General features: G+C 52.6%; 1 protein-coding gene across 1 annotated transcript in view; it reads left to right on the forward strand.

Moving 5' to 3' along the window:
* Positions 1–11,244, forward strand: part of F8 (coagulation factor VIII, procoagulant component) — a 23,065-nt gene that overhangs the window by 11,022 nt on the left and 799 nt on the right. The window contains exons 10-29 of the mRNA XM_009997189.1: positions 22–120; positions 952–1,158; positions 1,708–1,858; positions 1,984–2,193; positions 2,711–3,931; positions 3,962–4,365; positions 4,416–4,433; positions 4,681–5,483; positions 5,759–5,924; positions 6,070–6,276; positions 6,846–7,074; positions 7,166–7,348; positions 7,550–7,666; positions 7,897–7,968; positions 8,063–8,148; positions 8,306–8,461; positions 9,259–9,403; positions 10,272–10,420; positions 10,687–10,863; positions 11,099–11,241. Of these exons, the coding sequence (XP_009995491.1) occupies positions 22–120; positions 952–1,158; positions 1,708–1,858; positions 1,984–2,193; positions 2,711–3,931; positions 3,962–4,365; positions 4,416–4,433; positions 4,681–5,483; positions 5,759–5,924; positions 6,070–6,276; positions 6,846–7,074; positions 7,166–7,348; positions 7,550–7,666; positions 7,897–7,968; positions 8,063–8,148; positions 8,306–8,461; positions 9,259–9,403; positions 10,272–10,420; positions 10,687–10,863; positions 11,099–11,241 (4,943 nt within the window). The remainder of the gene's footprint in view (positions 1–21; positions 121–951; positions 1,159–1,707; positions 1,859–1,983; positions 2,194–2,710; positions 3,932–3,961; positions 4,366–4,415; positions 4,434–4,680; positions 5,484–5,758; positions 5,925–6,069; positions 6,277–6,845; positions 7,075–7,165; positions 7,349–7,549; positions 7,667–7,896; positions 7,969–8,062; positions 8,149–8,305; positions 8,462–9,258; positions 9,404–10,271; positions 10,421–10,686; positions 10,864–11,098; positions 11,242–11,244) is intronic.

Genomic DNA, 11,244 nt, shown 5'->3' on the forward strand with positions numbered 1-11,244 from the left:
TGCTGGCTGTCCTTATTTCAGATCGTTTTCAGGAACCTGGCAAGCCGACCCTACAACATCTACCCTCATGGCCTCACCAGCGTGGGCCCATTCCACACCCTGAGGCTCTCTCAAGGTAAGGCAGGCCACAAGAATCTGGGACATCACCTGGCCACTGCCATTCTTGTGGGCCAGGAGAGCTTCCTGCAGCCCATGGTGAGACTGGCTGTCCGACCCATCATTTTCTGAGGAGGCAGGAACCACCCTGGTGATCCTGTAGGCTTTGTTCCCTGGGCTTCCCCTGCCCTGCTTTCATGTGGGGGGTTCATTATGATTCAGATTCTCCCTCTTGCAGCCTTGTGGTTTTTGCTCTAGCTTAGGAACGTGGTTTAAGCATTGGACTTGGTAGAGTCAGGCTAATGGTTGGTAGGGTTAGGACATGGTTGGACTCGGTTATCTTAAAGGTCTTTTCCAACCACAACAATTCTGTGCTTCAACCTGCTGAATGCTCAGAGGTTTTGTTTGCATTTGCAATTTCCTTCTCTTCCTTACAGATCTTCTCCTTGCTTTTCTCATGGTCTATCTGCATTTGCTATATTTTTTTTTGCTGTTTTTCACTTACTTCAGCCCTTCCCTGTACTTTCATATGCAAACTCCTCTAGGCAGCCCAGAGGCCAAACACAGCTGAGACTGGGCAATTTTTCCAGTTTGCAGGAGTTCCAAGGGCTTACAAAATTAGGCATATGCCTCCCCATGTCACCTGTTCCCAGAGGTTCCTTTTGACCAGATCAGCTTTCCATGCAAGCACAGACTGGCAGCCAGGGTGGCCACGGGTTTGGGTAGCTTTCTCGGCAACTTGTGCGGTCAGGAAACCTCCTTTCTGAGCTCTTTTTAAAAGTGAAATCCCCCCCCCCTTTCTGGAGCAGCACAGACCTAACTGATCTGCCCTCGGGCTGTGTGTTGCCAGATAAGGAGGTGAAGGACATCCCTATTCCCCCTGGACAGTCGTTCACCTACAGCTGGAGGGTGACCAGCGAGGACGGCCCCACGCCGGCAGATCCGCGCTGCCTCACCCGTTTCTACTACAGCTCCATCCACCCCGAGCGAGACGTGGCCTCGGGCCTGATCGGGCCCCTCCTGGTCTGCTCCAAGAAGTCCATGGATCAGAGGGGAAATCAGGTGGGTCCTTCCTGAGTCACCTCAACTGCCAGGCTGAAGGGCTGGAATAGCTGCAGTGGGTGGAATATTTGGGTAAAATCAAATGTGTCTCTCCTGATCAACCCTACCGTCAGTCCCAATGGCCTGACCTTGCATGCTCCCTTCTTTCCAAGCCTGGATCCTAATTCCTGTGAAATAGCAGTACCACAGAATCCTAGGGGTTGGAAGGGACCTCGAAAGATCACCCAGTCCAACCCCCCTGTCAGAGCAGGGTCACCCAGAGCACATCACACAGGAATGCGTCCAGGCAGGTTTTGAATGTCTCCAGAGGAGACTCCACAGCCTCTCTGGGCAGCCTGTCCCAGGGCTCTGTCACTCTCACAGGAAAGAAGTTCTTCCTGATATTTACATGGAACCTCCTGTGCTCCAGTTTGCACCCATTGCCCCTTGTTCTATCACTGGTCATCACTGAAATCTGTAAACAGTAAACTGTTCCCTGTGCACCTAGGCAATGACCTGGCAGATACTCTGATCAGACCAGGAATAACTCCTTTCCTCTCTGCCTTCCAGATAATGTCAGACAAAACCAGGTTTGTGCTGTTTTCTGTCTTTGATGAGAACCGCAGCTGGTACCTGGAGGAGAACATCAGGCGGTTCTGCACCGACCCAGACCACGTGGAGACCCAGGACCCCCAGTTCTATGCCTCCAACGTGATGCACAGTGAGTGCTGCCTGCAAAGCCCCAGCAGACACAGGCCCATCCTTGCCCCAGGGAACAAGCAGGGAAGTCAGCAGCCCTGAAGGAATCAGGTCCTAATGAAATGTTTTACCCCTGCTCTCTTCCAGCTATTAATGGCTTTGTGTTTGACAACCTCCAACCAAAACTCTGCCTGCATGATGTTGTGTACTGGTATGTCCTGAGTGTTGGAGCCCAAACAGATTTCCTCTCCATCTTCTTCTCTGGAAACACATTCAAGCACAACATGGTCTTTGAGGATGTGCTTACCCTTTTCCCATTTTCTGGAGAAACTGTCTTCATGAGTTTGGAAAAGCCAGGTTAGTAACACAGGCTATTCTATAAACCACGGACTTGGAGTCACAGTGGAGATGAGTGAGCACCTCCAGCTGGGTACCCTGTCACATTTCAGCAGCCCTGGATCTGGGGGAGGGGTGTATTTGACAGCACCAGCATGTCTTTGAGGGTGGGTTGTGGTGATTATTCTGCTGCTGGTAGTAATCCTGGAGGCTCTGTGTGTTCTTAGTGCATTCAATGTTCTCACCAAGCTATTGCTGGGGCCTCGTGGGTGTGAGAAGCCCACTAAACTCTGGCAGGAGACACCAGCCCTGCTGATGGTGTGGGTCAGGACAGGCTCTGATGTTGCTGGTATCCCTAATGCCTTGTGAGTCCAGCTGTAAACTACTCTAGGGAATACAAAAACATGACATCTACCATGAACCAGAAGCTTCCTGGAAATACAGGTTGCGTTAGCAAGGGAGCCACATGGGGATGGCAGCTGTTGGGATTTCCCACTCTGTTGGGCTGATGATGTCCTCTTGCCCTCTCTTGACACAGGCATCTGGATGCTGGGCTGCCTGAATCCTGACTTCAGGGACCGAGGGATGCGTGCCAAGTTCACCGTCTCACAGTGCCAACAGGAGCAGTACCCTGATGGGGAGGAAGATTATGTGGATTATGATGAGGAGCAGGAAACCTTCGACTTCCAACCCAGGGGCTTCTCTAAAAGGAAGAAGTGGCACAGGCCGTGTGTGAATGAGCAACTGAATAATGTCACCTCTTCCAGAAATGAGACAGAGAAGCCAAGATTGTGCTTGACAGAACCCAGCCCTGGGGCCCTCCTGGGCAATGGCAGGATGTCTGATCCACCTTCCAATAGCACATCAACATTTTTAGGAGCAATCCCACATCCACCTGGTATTTCAACACCTTCCTTACAAGAGACAAACGATGAGCCAGTGTCCTATGAATCCTTCCTGGAAGATGAAAAGGGATTGTCAGAAATCATCAGCCAGGATAAAGGGTTTGGGGCTGTCCCACCTGGAGAACACTTGACAAGCATCAATGGAAGGGTCCATGGTACCGTGGGCACAGAAGAAGGTCAGCAATGGCTGCACCAAGCCACGCCAGCTCCAGAAGATGCTCTGGCAGGAAAGAATATGACAAAAATCTCAGAAGTGCGGGAGCCAGTAAGAAGGACAATGGTCCAGTCTGGAAGTACATTAGAGAACCTGGAAGCAGGGCCTCTAAAGACAACTACTCCAGCAACAAGCTTGTGGGCTTCAATTGCTTATGCTGCTAGCAAAGCTGCTCTTCAACAGAACAAGAGCTCATTTCACCAGAATGACCTGGAGCACAATCTGGGACTTCAAGACAAGTCTTCACATGGTCCTGAGGACGAGTTGCTAAGGGGAGCTGATAACATAACCTTAAATCTGTATGGGTCAAAGGAGACAATCAATACAGAACCATTTTTAAGTACTGATCATACCTCTTCCTCCACAGTGGACAATCCTTCTGCATCTTCAGATGAGACAGGAGACAACAGGACTTCTCATGCTGTCATTCACAGCCACACCAGAGAAAGCAATTATTCATCAAAAGAGCTACATGCTAGGCTGGAAAAAACACCTCATGAAGTGATTTCACAAGGCTTCAATGAATCTTTTGAAGGGATTAATGTTTCAGACCTGGGACCCAGAAAACCTGTCCAAGAAGAAATCCTCACAAATGAGAGTAACTCCTTGCCTGCAGAAAGTGGCACAGAGCAAGAGACCAGTGAACTTGCCAAAAGCACAAGCCTTCTAGAAGCCACCTTTGTAAGCACCAATGACCTTGAGCCTTCCAGCTACATAACAACAGAAGAGAAGGATGAATTAATCTTGGAGGCAGTGTTTCAGGACGTCACAGCCACTAAGGAGATGACAGAGATGGACAGTCTTGCCTTTCCTGAATTGAATGTTATGGACAATGACACAAGGAAGCACCCAAATTCTTTCTTGAACAGCCCTGAGCCAGTTCTGAGACACAGAGCTCCAGCCCCAAACATGAGTGGCCCCGACTGGGGGCCTCAACCAGCCCAGTCACGGGAGAGTAGAGGCTTGATGGATGGTTTGAGTCTTCCTAACACCAGTTGGCCTGGCAGCAGGGACCCCCTCTCTGAAGGTAACAGAACAGAGCAGGATCTGGCCAACCAGACCCTTGAGACAGCAGTGAGTAAGAAAGCTTCAAAGGCATGTGGACTTCATTCCCCTTTTTGCAGCACTCACCTCAAAAAGAGGTCCCTGATATCAAGTGACACTTTGCCTGAGGTGACAGTGGCCCAGGAAAACCCAGAAGAAAAATCAAACATGGTTGAAGGGAAATTACACCCGGGCAGGGATGTTCCACAGGCTCTGCTTGGAGATAGTGCTGCTGAGATGCATCCTGAGGGGAAGCCAAGCACAGATGGGGGTGGACAGAGCAGCAGTGAGGGGGCCCAGAGCAGGGGACACTCCTCCTCCATGTGGGGAACACTGGGAAGAAAGATGGAGATGGCAGCAAGCAGCTCAGAAACACAGGGTGCTGCTGTGGCTGCAGACCTGGCCTCAAACTGGGACCCAGTCTCCCTGGGAGCAGTGGAACAGGCTGGGGGCTTGCAGAGCCCAGCTTTGGCTGGACTGCAGCCAGGCAGAGGTGCTGTCTGGGGGGCTCCTGGGAGTGAGCCAGCTCAGGGGAGAGGCCAGATGGAGGAGGAGACAAACTCTGTGGAGCAACTGGGTCACTCCAGTCTTCAGTCTCAGCAGCTCAAGGACAATGCCATGCAGGGCTATGTGTCTGAGGCCACATCTGGGCAAAGCCCCGAAGAAATCCCTCTGAGACCAGCCTCCAAAGGAAACTACTCCCTGTCTGCAAGCAGCCTCACTCACAATCACAGCACTACTAAAATACCAGACAAATACATGCCAGCCAGTCCAGAGGGACAGCAGGTGCTTGGTGGGGAAGATGTCCTCAGAGAAACTGGAAAGAGAGAGGGCCAGGGCCTGGGAGAACCCAGGGAGTATGGGACAAGCAATAGCACGGCTGGGAAAAGGAGCCATGCCCCAGAACATAGGGAGAGACTGGCTCTGAACAACGGCAGCCATTCCAGCTCCTGGAGGCCAAAGGCTGACAAGCAGGACTATGATGAGTACAGCAACACAGAGCAGACCATGGAGGATTTTGACATCTATGAGGACGAGGAGCACGACCCGCGCTCCTTCCAGGGGGCGGTACGGCAGTACTTCATTGCAGCAGTGGAGGTGATGTGGGAGTATGGGAACCAGAGACCCCAGCACTTCCTCAAAGCCATGTAAGTGTGACCATCCCTCGGGTGTTCCTTCTGCACTGTGTGGCGTGGCTTGGTGTGTGAGTTGGTATGTCGTGGCAGCAGGACCACAGGTTTATGGCTCTACAGCCCAGGGGAGCAATGCTCCACCTGGGGAGCTCTGCACCTCCAGCACCCTTGAGCTTCCTTGCACGTGGGTTAGGGTTGCTTCAGCCTCTGCAGCACCCCTGCCCTGCCATGGCTGCCCTCCTTATGGGATAGTATCACCTGACTTACTTAACTTGCTGCACCCCTGGCAGGCACCCATGGAGCGGCAGGAGGAAGCCGTTCCGGCGGTACCGCAAGGTGGTTTTCCGGGAGTACCTGGACGATTCCTTCACGCAGCCACTGCAACGGGGAGAGCTGGATGAGCACTTGGGCATCCTTGGGCCGTACATCAGGGCAGAAGTTGAAGATGTCATCATGGTGATTTGCAAGTTCCCATTTCCTATACAACCTGACGTGCCCCTGTTGCTGGCTGTGCTCAGCCAGCGGGAGGGCTGAGGGGGGTCTGCAGGCTCCGCGTAGCCCATTCCTACGGCCCCTTTGCTTTGCCTTCCTTCTGGTGCAGGTTCATTTCAAGAACCTGGCCACGAGGCCCTTCTCCTTCTATTCCAAACTAAAAGCCTATGAGGGGGGGCAGGACACGCCGCAGGATGGAGAGGGGGTGCATCCTGGAGAGGTCCGGAAGTATTCCTGGAAAGTTCCCCCCCAGATGGCACCCACCACACAGGAGTTTGACTGCAAGGCCTGGGCTTACTTCTCCGACGTGGACCTGGTAGGTGGGAGCCTGCTCCATGGGGCATCCCAGGAAGAAGAGATGGGCAGCATGCCTGGGTCCTCGCTGTGAGCTCAGGGCTCCTTCTGTGGTGCTGTGCTGAGAGCAGCTTGTGGCTGTGTAGATTCTCAGTTATCTAATACAGTGATGAATGCATACTGATGATTTTTCTCTTCTCTTAACTGGGCTTTTTCCCCCTTTCCCCAGTTGTACTAGCTCATGAGACTTGTAGAGAACTAGTCCCCTCCCTTCTGCCAAATCTGACTGAATTTGGTCCATGGATTCCAATGTTAGTAGGGTAGAGCCTGTCAGATGATTGAACAGACAAGACCCCACTTCTCTTGAAAGCACATGCAAACACTTTCTGCACAGCCTTTCTTAGCTAGAGCAGAGTGGAGGTCCCCCAGGGAACCCAGCATGTCCTTCCCACCCTGCACATGCCATGCCCTGTCCATGGGTGGGAGCCAGCCCAGGGGTGCAGGCAGGGCCACCACTTTCCTCACTGCTGTGCTACTTGCAGGTTTGTCACCCCTTCTGAGGCAAACCCTTTTTTCCTGGTTTCCTGGCAGGAGAAGGACCTGCACTCAGGCCTCATTGGGCCACTGATCATCTGTCGCCGCGGGGTGCTGAACTTCGTTTTCAGGCGTCAGCTGGCAGTGCAGGAGTTCTCCCTGCTCTTCACCATCTTTGATGAGACCAAAAGCTGGTACTTCCTGGAGAACATGGAGAGGAACTGCCGCCCTCCCTGCCGCATCCAGCAGGACAACCCTGACTTCAAGAAAAACCATTCCTTCCATGGTGAGGACCCTTGCCCTTTCCATCCTACAATCTATATTGGGTTGGGAAAACCCTGGAGCCTCAATCCAGTCCTGCCTGCTGCTTTCCCCAGCCATTAACGGCTACGTGAGTGACACACTGCCTGGGCTGGTGATGGCTCAGCAGCAACGGGTCCGATGGCACCTCCTGAACATGGGCAGCACTGAGGATATCCACTCCATCCACTTCCATGGGCAGCTGTTCAGCGTCAGGACTAGCCAGGAGTATCGCATGGGAGTCTACAACCTTTATCCTGGTGAGATGCAGCATGGGCAGCACGGGCACCCCAGCTGCTGGGGCTTTGTGTCCATGCCCATTAGGAAGTGCCAAGCCTGTGGGGGGATAGCAAGGAGGGGGAATGGATCTGGAAGAGTATGACTGTATGATTGTGCAGTGCTTGGCACAGCAGCATCCCATTACAACCAGTAATTCCCCTCTGCTCTCCCTTCCTGGCCAGGTGTCTTCGGGACAGTGGAGATGTGGCCCTCACATGCTGGGATCTGGCAGGTGGAGTGCAAAGTGGGAGAGCACCAGCAAGCTGGGATGAGTGCTCTCTTCCTCGTCTACAACCTGAGTGAGTCATCCTCTCTGCACCCTGGCCACCATATTTTTTAGCTCCTTGTCCCCCAGGGCTCTCAGCATCCACTGTGTAGTGCAAGACAAACAATCCTGGGGGTTCCTTGAGGCTTGAAACAACCTCCCTGAGCCTGGAGGCTGCTACTCAGCCTAGGCCTTTCCTTTAAAAGCTTGGTTATCTAAGCAGTCTCCCTGTTTTCCACCCTCCTTCTCCCTGCTTGCCTGCAGACTGCCGAAATGCCCTTGGCCTGGCCTCGGGCTACATCGCAGACTCTCAGATCACAGCATCGGGGCAGTATGGTGAGTAGGGATTGCCGCTGCAAGGAGGTCAACTAAGGCTGGGACAGCCTCAGCCAACACAACTTGCCCTCATATCTTTGTGCTCTTCTCACAGGACAATGGGCTCCTTACCTGGCCAGGCTGGATAACACAGGTTCCATCAATGCTTGGAGCACAGACCGCAGTGATGCCTGGATCCAGGTAGGAGGAGCCATTATGAGCAGTCTTACTTTTTAAACTAGTTCCATAACCTGTGCTCAGTTCTATCACAAGGAAGTGAGTTCCATGGGTTTACAGGGCATTGCCCAAACATAGCTTTGGTTTTCCGTCAAAAACATGTCCCTGACTTTGTTCTCAGGTGGACCTTTTGCATCTCATGATTATTCATGGCATAAAAACACAGGGAGCCCGACAGAAGTTCTCCAGCCTTTACATCTCCCAGTTCGTTGTCTTCTACAGCCTCGATGGGCGAATGTGGAAGAAATACAAGGGGAATGCCACCAGCACCCAGATGGTAAGGCAAACAGGTCCTGAGGAGAACACCTTCCCATAATGGCATCTCTTGGGGTGATGGGGGCTAGGGACCTCCTTACACAAGGCAGAGATCTCCTGAACCCATGAGATATCTGATTAGGGCAGGATCAGTGAGCATTTACTGCCAAGATGGCTGAATAGATCACAGATCTGCAAGGGACATATTTTCTATATCCATCTGTCTCCTTTTAAACTGACTATTTCCTTCCACAATCCCAGGTGGCTGTGACATCTGCCACTTAAAATTATGTTGCATATTACTTGGAGCTAGGTGTAAGATTTTTCCTGAATATCTTTATTTGACCCCAAAGGCAAACTGGGCTTTCTAAAAGCATTGTGCAGGTGCAGATGACTTGGGGAACCCCTACTCATTAGTAAAAAAAAACAAACCCAAAACAAAACACAAACTAAATATGCATAAGCTGATCATTCCAGACAGAGAAAACAAGTATCCAGAAAAGCCTCCATCATGTGCACCATCTGTGGCCAAAACTTTTCCCAGGTTCTAAAGTCTTCTTTTTCTTTCTCTGTTTGGTGGAAATACAAAAGCATGTTCATTAGCACAGGCCCTAGGCTTCACTTCTTCCTGTTTCTCAGTGGTTCACCCTGATTTGGCCCATTCACACTTCCTTGGTCTGAATCTCCTCTCAAACCTTTTCCCTGAGCTGCCATTCTCACGAAAGGCCAGACAGAAACGTTCTTCTCCCCACTAATCCTTGCCCTGTCCAGCTGTCTTTTTGCTGGTACAATAATCCTTTCCTCCCCTTTCCCTTGCAGCTGTTCTTTGCAAACGTGGATGCAAGTGCCGTGAAGGAAAATCGCTTCAACCCTCCCATCATAGCCCGGTACATCCGCATCCACCCCACTCACTACAGCATCCGGACCACCCTGCGCATGGAGCTCGTGGGCTGTGATCTCAACAGTAGGTTCCACCTCTGGATACCGAGCACCAAAGCTGGGGCCTGATCAAGTGGGTTGCAGAATGCCAGCTCTGACACGTTTCCAGGACTCCTCAGGTTTTTGTGGAGAGGGAAGGAGGAGCGTGAAGGTAGCATTGGGATTATGAGGGGAGCAAAGCTGGAAAACCTCCTTACAGCCTTAGAGACAGCAATAGCAGAGGGACAGCATGGGAACAGCTCTCACCACTGCTTTGTTCTGAACCCTCAGCAGCAGCTGAGTGGATAGATGGGGAGCTGCTGCCTCGCTCTAGGGGAGCAGGAAACAGGCAGAGATAGATGCTATTTGCTATTTGTCTGGTTTTGCTATTCCAAGACTAAACTGCTCTGGCTCACACTGCGACCTGGGGCAGTGCTGCTCTGGGCTCCTCTCTTTAGCTTTGCACACCAGCAGGGTGGAATCTCCATAACCTACAAGCAGCAGTGACTGTTCTGTCCCCCCATGCCACAAGCTGGCCAGCCAGCTCTGAGGCAGCTGTGCACATATACACCTGATCACCACGTGCAGGGTGTATCCCTGCCAGGTATTCTCCTCCTTTTCCTGGAGACTCTTAGGTCTCCTTATATCCTGGCAGATGCACAAATTCTTTACATTCCTCCTAGATAGAATCTCCAGGGAGAAAAGAAGGTGGGACTAGTGGCAGGTGAAGTTTGGCACTCCCCAGCCAGAGTTGTGCTGCACACAGGGACCCTGAGCAGTGCAGGGACCATGACTCTGCAGCAAGGCACAGGAGAACCTGTCACCAGAGGGCATCTAGAGCAGTGAGCAGCCAGCAGGCATCTCCTTGTCGTGTTGGTCACCCTCCCCTAACAAGCATCATTCCCCTCTTCCAGGCTGCTCCATGCCCCTTGGAATGGAGAGCAGAGGGATCCCTGACCAGCGCATCTCCGCGTCCTCCTACAGCACCAATGTCTTCTCCAGCTGGTCGCCCTCCCAGGCCCGCCTGAACCTGCAGGGCAGGACCAACGCGTGGCGGCCAAAGGTAGCCCGGGCAAGGAGCTCAGCAGGCAGGCTGGGTGCCTGCCATGTCTCCTAGCCAGGCCTGGGAAGGATGTGTACACAGCACATCAAGCAAGCAAGGCACCTGCACACAGGCAGGAGAGTTGCTGCACTGCAGCAGCTCCAGCCAAGGGCCTGGTAAGGCAGGTGAAGCACAGGACTATGTGCAGGGCTAGTTTGGCTTCAGCTGCAAGTGAGGTGTCTTTCTCATTGTTGCTGAAGTGTTGAAGGTAGTCTGTCCTTTTCCAGAGTGACAGCCCCAGAGAGTGGTTGCAGGTGGACTTTGAAGTAACCAAGAAGGTGACTGCAATCATAACCCAGGGTGCCAAAGCTGTCTTCACCCACATGTTTGTGAAGGAGTTTGCTGTCTCCAGCAGCCAGAACGGTGTGGACTGGAGCCTGGTCCTACAGGATGTCAAGGAGAAGGTAAGCAGAGCTGCTCCACAGCCAAGGGCAGCCCATGGCCAGCCCTGGGTGACAAGCACAGCCCTTGGCAGCAAACAGGCTCACAGGATTTTTGCAAGAGCAGTGACTCAGGCTGTGCTTTTTTCTCCCTAAAGCATTCCCAAGTGGAGCTTGCCTGGGCTGAGTGTGTCCTCAAGCCATGGGCTCACCCTTCCAGCAGAGGAGAGCACACCCCTGATTTCTCTCTCCTCCCCAGATTTTCAAGGCAAACCAAGACCACACCAGCACAGTGATCAATACCCTGGAGCCTCCCCTCTTTGCCCGCTACGTGAGGATACACCCCCGGCAGTGGCACAACCACATTGCCCTGCGGATAGAGTTCCTTGGCTGTGACACTCAGCA

The sequence above is a fragment of the Chaetura pelagica genome, unplaced genomic scaffold, assembly GCF_000747805.2.
Source record: "Chaetura pelagica isolate M959 unplaced genomic scaffold, ChaPel_1.0 scaffold344, whole genome shotgun sequence".
Classification (NCBI taxonomy): domain Eukaryota; kingdom Metazoa; phylum Chordata; class Aves; order Apodiformes; family Apodidae; genus Chaetura; species Chaetura pelagica.